General features: G+C 39.6%; 1 protein-coding gene across 2 annotated transcripts in view; it reads right to left on the bottom strand.

Moving 5' to 3' along the window:
* The window catches only part of agla (amylo-alpha-1, 6-glucosidase, 4-alpha-glucanotransferase a), a 97,870-nt gene that overhangs the window by 17,012 nt on the left and 68,708 nt on the right, over positions 1-12,150 (bottom strand). For both annotated transcript variants that reach the window (XM_060830569.1, XM_060830570.1), the window contains exons 24-26: positions 10,217-10,392; positions 9,612-9,714; positions 2,621-2,846 (exon numbers count right to left, since the gene is read on the bottom strand). In XM_060830569.1, coding sequence (XP_060686552.1) covers positions 2,621-2,846; positions 9,612-9,714; positions 10,217-10,392 — 505 coding nt within the window. The remainder of the gene's footprint in view (positions 1-2,620; positions 2,847-9,611; positions 9,715-10,216; positions 10,393-12,150) is intronic.

The raw sequence follows: 12,150 nt of genomic DNA on the forward strand, positions 1-12,150 counted from the left end.
ATAGTTAACGTATGTTCTGAATAACTGGGGTCTGAGAACCAATCCCCGCAGCACCCCACTGGTCACTGCCTGTTGTTCAGAATAAGACCACTTCCCTAGAGATTTTCATTTTTTTGCACTTGAAAATCAAATAGTGTTACCCCACCCACCCATGTACCCATACTGCCACCTTTGGGGATCTGAGACTTGTGTGAATAGGACAACTAAAGGTATTTCTTCTTATCTAATCAAGTGAAGACTTTTTTCCTGAGGATGTGCTCACAAAACTAGGATAAACAATTAGAAGTTTATTTAATGACAAATTATGTATGGCAGTAGTTTCCAAACTGAGAATTGATGTCTCAGAAACAGCAAATCAACCTCCCCCTCCTCTGAAACTGTGCCTCACAAAGGCAGAAAGGCCAAAGCAGGATTTGGCCTTGCCCTTGCTCTGCTCTTCTTAGTTAAGAGAGAAGAGTTCTACCAGTTCCAACACGATAAACAATGCTTGAACTGTGTACAAGCTATTGATTTCTTCCTCCACTGATTTATCCTTCTTCTATCACAACTACCTCATGGGTACAACTCAGCAATTATGGCCTGGCCCCCAGACTTTTCTGTCTATTCAAGATTTTAAAAAAATGTTGTCTGCAGTATATTGGCCATGACTCCGTCCTTCTCCCTAGCAATTGTCTGAGACTGAACACGAATGCTTGTAACCTGTCGTATTCAATCCCAAGATGAATTTTCAAATGTACATTTGGAATATCTCTAAGACAAACTATTCCCATTTCATTACATCCATCAGCAGCTTTGGAATCCCTCTCCCCTTCATTTTCCTTCTTTAACCGATTCTTTAGAACCTTCATCCTCAATCAGGAGTTTTGATTAACCGCATGAATATCTGCCTATGTGGACCATACCATAGGTTGATTTATTTCTGAAATGCCTTGAGACATGTTAAAATGTGCTATGCAAATGAAGTTGTTGGAGTGAACTATATCTAATGCATCTTAAAGCAGTACTATGTTATTTATTATGCAACTTATGGTTATTATGTATTGTTCTTATGGTTAATGAGTACAGAAGCTATCAATTTCTATTCAAAGTAAAAGACTACCTCAGAACAAATTACAGCTTTTATTGCCTCCAAGTTTTTATGTATGTTGGCAGGGTGAGAAAGGAGTAAGGAGACAGATATTTTAAGCTTTTGTTGTACCAACAGCAACAATACAAGATCACCACCGTTGTTTGAAAGACACGCCATTATTCATAGACTACTGAAGAGAAAACAAAATAGGTAGCATTTTGTACTGTTCTATTCAACCCTTTTATTTATGAAGTAAATCAGGGCTTTTCTCTGACTGAAAATAAAATTAAAGACAAGAACTGGACTTAAATACTAAACCACAGGGAGTTGAATCTGTAGAAAACAGTAATATTAATTGTACTTCAAGGTCACAACAAATTGGGATAGTTAAGCAAGGTCAAGGAGATATGTTTGGTATGTAAATACTGTTGGAGGATGGTGAAGCCAACTTGGGTTGCAAGTACAATTTAGCAAGCACAGCATTTGTTGCATGTCTCCAATTGCTCTTGAACTGAGTGGCTTACTGGGTTACTTCAGAAGACAGCCAATCACATTTTTGAGGATCTTGAGTCACATGGAGGTCAGACTGGCTAAAGATGGCAGATTCACAACCAGATGCAGTTTAAACAATAATAACAATAAGTTGTCGTGGACACCAGCTTTTTTGTTCCAGAATTATTAACTGAATTTAAATTTCACCAGCTGCCATGGTGGGTTTGAATTTACATTCCTAGAGTGTGAGCCTGTTCTTCTGGATTAGTGGGCCAGTGACATTATCCTAAAGGGACTGTAAAATGAGGCCTTTAGACACCATGTTTTCAGAGAAGCTCTCCAAGTAAACTGAGTGGCAATGACATGTAGTATGTGGCTTATGTCAATCTGGGAATTTAGATAGATCTAAAAGTTTCTGGAGACAATTATCAGTGTTGAAAAAAAAATTTTGTTCTTGAGGAAAGAAAGAATTCCTTTCTGAGAGTTTGGTTTTGAATCTAATACTGAAGTTTGTCTTATAATTTGTCTTGCATTCTTGGTAAGCATAACATGATTCTTTTTGTTAGTTGCTTAAGTAGTCTTCAGTTGTTAAATAAGTTGTATTATTTAATTATGTTTAACAAAATTTGATATTATTCATTACTTCGTGCCTTGCCTGATGGGATACTCTGCCAAATTTGGAATAATTGAACTATTTAAGTTTGAAGGGATTAATTGAAGTCTTTTAATTAGGCCTGTGATACCAAAATAAACTAATCAGAATGATCTAAAGAACTTTTTAAATCTGACAAATATCTTGAAGTACCAATGCTACACCAGCAGAGGGGAACAAAATATTTGCATTTATAGAGTCATAGAGATGTACAGCATGGAAACAGACCCTTTGGTCCAACCCGTCCATGCCGACCAGATATCCCAACACAATTTAGTCCCACCTGCCAGCACCCGGCCCATATCCCTCCAAACCCTTCCTATTCAAATACCCATCCAAATGCCTCTTTAATGTTGCAATTATACCAGCCACTTTGTGCCATAATTAAAGGTGAAGGAAATAATTACCACAGTGCCTAGGTCAAGAGCTGGAGACTGGTCAGTAGGATATAGTCGAGATATAGGACATTTGAGAATTTTCAATCCATTCTCAACCTTCAAACAGTAATCCTGAATACATTGCAGCCACCACCAGACAGCATCTCTACAATTGTATCGAGCACATATTCCATGACCAAGTAGATTTGGAATTAGTCCATGCCGCAGAGTAGTGGCAAATGCAAGGATTATATTCCTGGAATTAAATTAAATATTTTTAGTACTGATAGGGTTACAGGTTTTTTTTGAAACAAAGACAACCAATTTTCATGAATTCAACAGCAATAAGTACAAAACAAATGAAATCTGATATGCAGACCACCCAAACTGGCTTGATCATATGAAACTCCAATACCTGTTCGATGAAAAAAAAATTTGGGTCAAAATGGTAGACTCACAAAATGGCTTTGATATCTAAAGTCCATTCACTTTTAAAAAAAATAGCCAAGTATTGCCAGCACTGGAAATCAGAAATAAAAGCAGAAAACACTGCATAATTCTCAGTCAGTCTGGCAGCATGTGTGGAAGAGAGAACAAAGTTGAAATGTCAGGTGTTTTGTTTTATTTTTTTCTTAGGATGTGGCTATATACCACTTCTTTTTTGGAAAAAGGAAGCTACTGTTCTCAGGTAGAAAATGAAAAATGGGCAAAATATTGTGCTCTTCTATTCAACCATCATTGTGGTTCTCAGTACAGGTTTGTACTTCTATTGAATCAATATTCTAATCATGGAATCATTGGAAGATTACAGTATGGAAGGACATTTGGCCCAGTGTGTCTTTGCCAAAAGGTACTCAGATAGCCCTACTTCCCTGCCTTTTCCTCATAACCCTGCATTTTTTCCTCTTCATGTCAATATAAAATTCTCATTGAAAGCAAAGACTGAGCATGCCTTCACTACATTCTCAGGAGCACATTCCATATCCTAACCACTTGTTGCAGAGAAATAGATTTTCACATGTTGTCACTGCTTCTTTTGCCAATTGCCTTAATCAGCATTCTCAGATTCCTTATCCTCTCCCCAATGGGAATGCTTTCTCTCGATCTACCCTGCCCTGAACCTCATGATTTTGAGCATTTCTATCAAATCTCCTCTCCAAGGATAGGGCCCCAGGTTCACCAATCAATCCACATAACAGAAGACCTCATACCTTCACACTTTCCTTCACATTCATCCTAAATTTTCCTTTCAGAATTATTCACAATACGTCTACTGAGGCTGAATCATTGTTTTCAAAAGCTTTCTGATCACTTGCTTGCTTTTGTATTTTGAGCCTCTACCTTCTACCATTTTGGGTTGACCTTGATTGAACAGGTCGATCCAAAAAAAAGCAATCTCTACTGTGAATATCTATGAAAAAATAGCAACTATTTGAAAACAGAATGCTTAGGATTCTGGGTTGGAGTGTTACTTGGTCACTTTCAATGATCAGAGACACTCAAACTCTTGTGAGAGAATGGGCAAGGGAGAATTAGAATCCTTTTCTACTGTTAACATTTCTTACACTTGGACGACAACAGACCCTTTTTTTTTATTGCATCTTGCTTTAAAGTTCCTACTTCACTATGTATAAGAGAACACTTGGCTAAATTGGTTGTCAATTAAATCTGTTTCCAAATTGGAAAACTTGCGTAGATCAGTTAGTGCATCCCCTCTCCCACTTGCTGGAAAACTCTGGGCTGAATCTTGCTCTTTTTGGTTTGAGTTGCATGAGTTTTATTCTGGAGGGATTTCCAACAGGAGGCCTAGCAGGCTCTCATCCCAGCTTACCAAACTTTCCTCTACTCTGCCCTTCCTGTCTGATTTCTGCCTTATCTTATCACACACTGTTCCTGGAAGAACTCTCCACTCAGCATTCCAGAATGCATCATTAACCCTTATGCCAATTGCCTTAATCAGCATTCTCAGATTCTTGATCCTCTCCCCAATGGGAATGGTTTCTCTCGATCTACCCTGCCCCGAACCTCATGATTTTGAGCATTTCTATCAAATCTCCTCTCCAAGGATAGGGCCCCAGGTTCACCAATCAATCCACATAACAGAAGACCATCATACCTTCACACTTTCTTTCACATCTTGAAAAACCTATCATGCACTTGGACAAGCACAGTCAACCTAGAACTGCTCTGCACAGTCCCTGACATGGCAGAAAGGATCAAATCAGCAATCTGCTGTGTGGGCATGGACCAGGAAGTCCTGCTGGACAATACGGTGCAGAAGTGGACTTCCTCCTCCCCAAAGACCAGCAGTAGAGGCCAAGACACTTAGTCTGATGTTGCTATCTAGTATGGGCAGTCTCAAACATCATGTTGGAAGAAGGTCAATGACATTCTCCACTCCAGCATGGTTAAGTGCCACCCATCCTCTCTCTGATACCTCACTATCTCTGCTACTGTATCTACCTCCCACCAATGCTCATGATCGATCATTCTCAGTGCCTACAAAACATCTTCATTCACCTTCTGGCATTCGCCTTAACTCTGGTCACCACTAACCCAGTTTGCCCTCTGTGCCTAATCACTTGCACAGGCCACCTCCCCACCTGCAGAGCAAGCAACAGCTGTCCCACTCATTTTCTTCTTCCTTAATATCTGCCTCTCTCTTATTCCAGGAGGAAAGCAGCTCTAATAGGGCAGAGGGAGTCAAAACTGGTAGTGGGACAACTGAAATTTAACTCTTCAGCCTTTATGTGAACTGCATCCTGACTAACCGCCTCAAGTGGCTGCCTGATCATTTCCAAGCCCCTACCTTGACATTGGGGGCTGCCCCTAACCTCCTATGCCAGAAGCCAGAGATTATTCTCCCTGACTTAACGGAGACCTGCTGTCAACCATGACACGCTTCCTTCCTGTGTGTCTGCACTAAATGGCGTGACATGACTGCAGCAGTAATATGAACCTGGTATCTCTGGCTGAAGGGCACATGCAAAAAGGTGAGGAAAGTTAGGTGTTACGAGGTGTGCCTTTAAGAAGGATTTGATCCTGTCAAGTTTCTTTTGAAAGCAAGTGTTCTAAACTTGGAGACAAACTATCTGCTATGAGCTACCTTTGTTTTTTTTTTTAAAAAGGTTGGAACAATAGATGCAGCATGAAGGGATGATATCAAGCTCCCACAGAACCAGGATTTTAGTCTTAGCTTTCAGTAGCTGTTGAAATCTTAAAGCTGGATGTGGAAGTTTTCATTCCTCTTTCTCTTACAGCTAAAAGCATGGGTTCCGTTCGTGCTGCCAGATTTGCATGTGGGACAATCTGAAATTTTCTGAATTTGCCATTGTTAAATGTGTGTTTATGGGATGTTTCTACATTAGAACAGTTATTGTTTAGCAGTTAAATAATCTATTATTCTGTTAAGTTTTCCAATAGAATTAAATTATTCCAATTCATCTTTCTTTTGTTTGTATTTTAACTATAGTATAAAAAGAAAGTGTGTTTCGCTTCAAGCTTGGACGTTGACCAATCAAATTGCATCCAGAACACAATGCCTTAAAAAATAAGAGAAGTTGGGGTCCAGACTATCTTCTTAACATATTTTGAGAGGGTTTGATCTAGTCCATAACATAGGAATACTGTGAACGTCCAGGCTGGCTCAAAGTGATTGAGAGCTATGAAAGCGAGTAGAGAGCTCAGGCGTACAACTTGGTGTTGGATGTGCATCCAGTGGAGCAGCACTAAAATCAGATACATCCAGCAAGTGGATCGAAGGTGTGCCATAAAAGTTCTTAAGAGATTGGAATATATCAGATGCGAATGTCTATGGACATTGAGTGGATGTGACTGATGCCCATGAAGTGTGCTCTGAGATGCTGATGTCCAATATGGATTTTGTCCAGAGCATGCAGTGAACTGAACTCACCGGGTAACTGCTCTGGTTTCCACGTCAAGTTCTCCACCTAAAACTAGTCTGATTAGATAGAAAGCTGAATATTAATAAGGTGAGTTGAGTTAACAACAAGGCACTTGAGAAGCTATAATCCTCAAATGGCAACTCTAGAAACTCATCAGGCAGTTTGTCAAAGCATAAAAGACATTGATATAGATGTCACTAGACTTCTCACCACACCCTATTAGGATTCAGCCCTATATTTCCAACCTTTTTCAGTTGTGATGAAAAGTCATCAACTTTAAATACTGGAGTAAAGTTCAGCTAAATATCAATTTGGGGAGTTACATGGAGGGTTTCTCTCTGTGAACTCTAGTAGGATCTGTCACATAATTATTTGCTGCTCACCGCATCATATATGCATCTGTAGCATAATCTTGCACTCAACAGTGGCAGACAGACTTGGTGCTGCTGGTCATTTGGGATTTCTACCACCGGTCTCATTTAAAAGCCAGCTGAGAATCAGGTCATTGACTGTCTGCTACTGACTGTCTGCCACTAACTGTCCTTTGCAGTACATTTGGTGGGCAGGGAAACTAAAAGACAAACCTCCTGAAGGCACCCATGAGCCACAGGCGATACTTCATGTGAAGTAGAATTTCACATTCCTAAATGTGCTGGCACAACACCTCATCACACACAAAAAAAAACCACATTCGCTTCTGGGACTAAAAGGAGCTGCTTGCATCTGAGAACAAACAAATTTCCAGTCATTGACTGATCACTTCCCCCAACTCAGATCTATTGGAATTGAACATCAATTAAATCCTGCTGACATTCAGCATTACAGCTTTACCAGTGAAGGTGATGCTCCTCCTGATCAATGTTCTCAACTTCCTCAAAAGACTACTATTTCTTATTTTTCTAACTTCTACGTTTACTATAAATCCATAATGCAGTATAACCTTTCCTCTTTATTTTCTCTATTTTTTTGTACCCAAGATTTATCCCTAATTACTATGTAGCTAAGATGGCGCTATGTGCTGGTGACACTTTTCATCGTACTCCTTTTCTTTTGTAAATTTAATTCTAATTCTGTTGCTCTGCCAATTCTACAATGTCTATCATGCCATCTCTTTGATTGCTCCAGTTGTGGAGTGAACAGAATGCAAGGATTATACAGCCCACACTGTCTGTTGTGTACTGCAAGGTTCCCCCAGACCAATCCAAACATCAGAACCTCATCTTCAGGAGGCCTATCTACTGCTCAACAATGGTACTGGTAGAGGAATGGGCTGTTTTGTATCTACATTTGGCTGTAGGCAGTGGGTAGTACAATAGAGCCACCAGCAGTGGTTGCAGATGCTTGCCTTAGTGTCTAAGTACTAGTCCTTAAAGGCATCCAGACCCTGAAACAAAGCAAAAAATTAAGATCTGTCAAGGATATAGGCATCAGGGCAGTTTGTCAGGGAGCTGGTTCAGAATTCTAAGACGATCACAGATAATTAGTCAACCATGTTACAATATGGCACTTTCAACTTAACTTGTGACCTTACTGGGAACATAGGTGATTCTTGGCAGAGTGGCTGAGAGATTGTTTCCTCACGTGGGAGAATTTAGGACCTGCAAGCATAATCTCATAATATGGGCATGCCAGCTGGGACGGAGAGGAGGAAAAATTTCACCTCTTAGAGGAGAGTAAATTGTTGGAATTCTTTATCACAGAGGGCTTTCAAGGCCAGGTTGTTAAGTCAAGGCTGAAACACATATTTTTGATCAGTAAAGGAATCAAGGGTTATGGGATAAGGCAGGAAAGTGAAATTGAGGATTATAAGATCCATCATATCACACCGAACAGAGCCCATGTCTGCTCCTATACCTCATGGTCATGATCAAATGTTAGTGCATGCAAACAGGACTCACTACTCACTCGTAAGATTCTCAACTTGCCATTAAAACCTTGGATGAAAAATCAGACTTACTTTAATCAGCATCAGGAATCTCATTTTTCAATCTTAGCAAATCTTCCTAACTGACTCAACATTTGGGGGGGCCGGGAAAATTCCATCCATTAACTTCAGTGTCTTTCACAGATTTTGCCTGAACTGCTTAGATTTTATAGCATTTTTTGCTTTAGTTTTAATTTTGAACAAACTAACACATCATGTCTTTATTCTTGAATTTACTGCCATTTTTCATTTAGATTACCCACCAAAAAAATTCAAAATGGCTTCTAGGACTAAAGAGGAGCGACATGCTTTTTGTGCAACACACAGCTCTTGTTAGTGCGATTCTTTGACAAAAAAAATGATAGTTGCTCATTTACGCACTTTCCAAGTTTTGACAAAGGGTCATTACTTTGAAGTAATATCACATCGATTCGCTTGATGCTGCCTCACTTGCTGAATGTTTCCAGAATTTTCTGCTTTTGTTTTTATTATGTCATCCTCTTGGGTTTCAGAAAAAAAGGTTGTACAAATTTTCTTTGAAATTCAATCAGAGCAAAATGAAAAATAGGAGTACTCATTTAATAATGCAGGATTTAAAGATCCTTTTCTCCAAACTCACCAACAACAATAAATTAATTCTGGTCAAGTGCAGCACAAAGAACCTTAAAGCATTGCAAGAATCATAATATTAAAAATCTCACAACACCAGGTTATAGCTACACTAGCTACCTGACGAAGGAGCAGCACTCCAAAATCTTGTACTTCAAAATAAACCTGTTGAACTTTAACCTGGTGTTGTGAGATTTTTAACTTTGTCCACCCCAATCCAATACTGGCATCTTCAAATCAAGAATCATAATGTCACTCCTCTGATGTCTGCAGACTCAACCAACATGCACTAGTTAAAAAGGACTGTAGTGTGTAGCTTACATATATATAGTGAAGTTTCACTATATTTTCAGAAAACAAAATTTGGATGTAGAGACAAATGTAAATCAAAGAGATTGGAGTTTGCCAAGAGCACAAAAAAAAAGACAGAAGTATGGCTTGTTCCATTGTGGAGATTGCACAGGCACAGTACCATGGATAGAATAACTCCCTTTGGGCTGAATAGCCACTGCACATACACACACATTTGCCTGGAAAAATTCTCTCCAACATTTCTCAGATTCTACATATGATAATTCCTTACCTGGCCTCTACGTAGCGTCCCGTTACCAGCATTAGACCTCGGAGAGAAATGAAAGTATCTCTACCCCAACAACGGAATAATCCAGCAGAAAAGTGTGGTAACCCTTAGTAAGAAATTTGAAAAACCTATTTAGAAGAGATAGAATCAAAAAATAAAGAGGTGCAATTTCCTTTCAGCAAATCAATGTAGAAGGAAATTACTCCTGTTACACGGTACTCCAGTGTGAGCAATTCACATTCATACAAAATCATGTTGTGAGTAGAACACCCTTTTCACATTATAAGTTTGCTACGGAGTCAAATGCTAAATAGTACTAACTCATTATGACAATCTTGCTCCAAAATGTTAAACATTTCCCCAATGATACAGAAGATATCAAATTCGAAATATCCCAAAATGTGAAAACGATGGACAAAATTGTTCTCGTTACATGGACTTGTTTTGACAATTTTTTTAAAAAACATTGAGATTAGTTGTAAAACAGGAAAATTAGGATAATACACGTTGCCTAGGATTTCTGAATTTCAGCTTTGTGAAAACGACATCATAATAAACTTTTTAATAATAAAATATTTAAGTACATGATCAGAAGCAGTGTTGTTTACCTGCTGCTAACGAAACACAGCACTGCTCGATCTCACCAGTAATGTAATTATGTCTAGTCGGAACACCTTCTATGCATTCAGACAGTTTTGGAAGAGCAGGAAACCTTCCCACTCCACACATCTGCAGTGAGCTCAGAGCAAGTTGCTTCACAAATGATGAGCCATTCTGCACAAAACTACAAGAAAATGAAAATTCTATCAGTAGAAATCTTAGCATTAAGAATTTAAAGCTATACACAGCATAAATGCCCAATTTTATCAATTATTCCTTTGTGCAAATCCAACTATCAGCCCTGCCCACCTTCTTAAATGAAAAATCTAAATACATTTGGGGACCAACCAGCAATGTTATGGCTGTTGACAATGCACAATTAATAAAACAAATGGGGTTGGTTAGCTCATTTGGCTAGATGGATGGTTTATAAAGCAGAGCAATGCTGAAAGCATGGGTTCAATTGCTGCATTGGTTGATGTTACCATAAAGGATTCTCCTTCTCAATCTCTCCCCTCCTTTAAGGTGTGGTGACCTTCAGGTTAAACCACCATCAGTGATCTCTCTTTGTAGAAAGAGGTAGCATTATGGTGACTTAACTTTACCTTTTTGTTAAAAGGAGTGAATCACCATGGATTTAATGCTCATATGTTAACATCAGAAGGCAGGGAGAACATGTTAAATCCATCAGGCAGTTTGCTTGCAATGTACCCACCCATCTGCCCCCACTGCAATCACAGCAGTGGTAGAAGGATCTCATCTGTTGGCAGTGGTGGGGGTAAAGTTCCTTATTGGGCACTCCAATGCTTCATTAAATCTAGCTGCACAAGCTTTGCCATCACAATCTGGGAGCAATAATAAATTAAATTTAGCACTACTACAAATCTATAATAATGAATAGCTGGTCTCTTCACAATCTGAGGATATTCCAAAGCATTTACTAGCCAATGGAAGAACTTTTTGCAGTCATGGTTGTAATCTATGAAAGCTTAGCAGCCAAGGTTTGTGCTGCTAGAACCTGCAAATGCTCATGAGATAACTGGAAGGACAAGTTGTTAATGACCAGGAACTTAGGAAACCTCCCTGTTCTTCTCGGTCTATTTTGTTTTCACCTAAAAGAGGTGATCTGATCCAGCATCTCTAGTAATGCAGCTCAGTGTCAGTACTGCATTGAAACATCAGACAGATTATATGCACAAATCTCTGGAATGGGGTTTGAACCCTGAATCTTCTTCCACAGAAGCTAGAGTGCTGTCATTAAGGCTTGATTTCTAGCCAAAGAACAACAAGCCCTTGGAGCCCTGGGCCACTGTTATTGTATCTTGATGTAACCCCCTGTCCAGGTCCTGAGTTGCTGCACAGATTTATCAGAACAATAAAATGTTCAAAGTTTGGGAGAAGATTTGTAGCTCAGGTGCTCGTTGTTGTGGTTCTGTTCACCGATCTGGGAATTTGTGTTGCAGACGTTTCGTCCCCTGTCTAGGTGACATCCTCAGTGCTTGGGAGCCTCCTGTGAAGCGCTTCTGTGATGTTTCCTCCGGCATTTATAGTGGTTTGGGTCTGCCGCTTCCAGTTGTCAGTTCCAGTTGTCCGCTGCAGTGGCCGGTGTATTGGGTTCAGGTCGATGTGCTTATTGATTGAATCTGTGAATGAGTGCCATGCCTCTAGGAATTCCCTTGCTGTTCTCTGTTTGGCTTGTCCAATAACAGTAGTGTTGTCCCAGTCGAACTCATGTTGCTTGCCATCTGCGTGTGTGGCTACTAAGGATAGCTGGTCATGTCGTTTCGTGGCTAGTTGGTGTTCATGGATGCAGACTGTTAGCTGTCTTCCTGTTTATCCTATGTAGTGTTTTGTGCAGTCCTTGCATGGGATTTTGTACACTGCATTGGTTTTGCTCATGCTGGGTATCAGGTCCTTCGTCCTGGTGAGTTGTTGTCTGAGA

This window comes from Hemiscyllium ocellatum, chromosome 9 (assembly GCF_020745735.1).
Source record: "Hemiscyllium ocellatum isolate sHemOce1 chromosome 9, sHemOce1.pat.X.cur, whole genome shotgun sequence".
NCBI lineage: Eukaryota > Metazoa > Chordata > Chondrichthyes > Orectolobiformes > Hemiscylliidae > Hemiscyllium > Hemiscyllium ocellatum.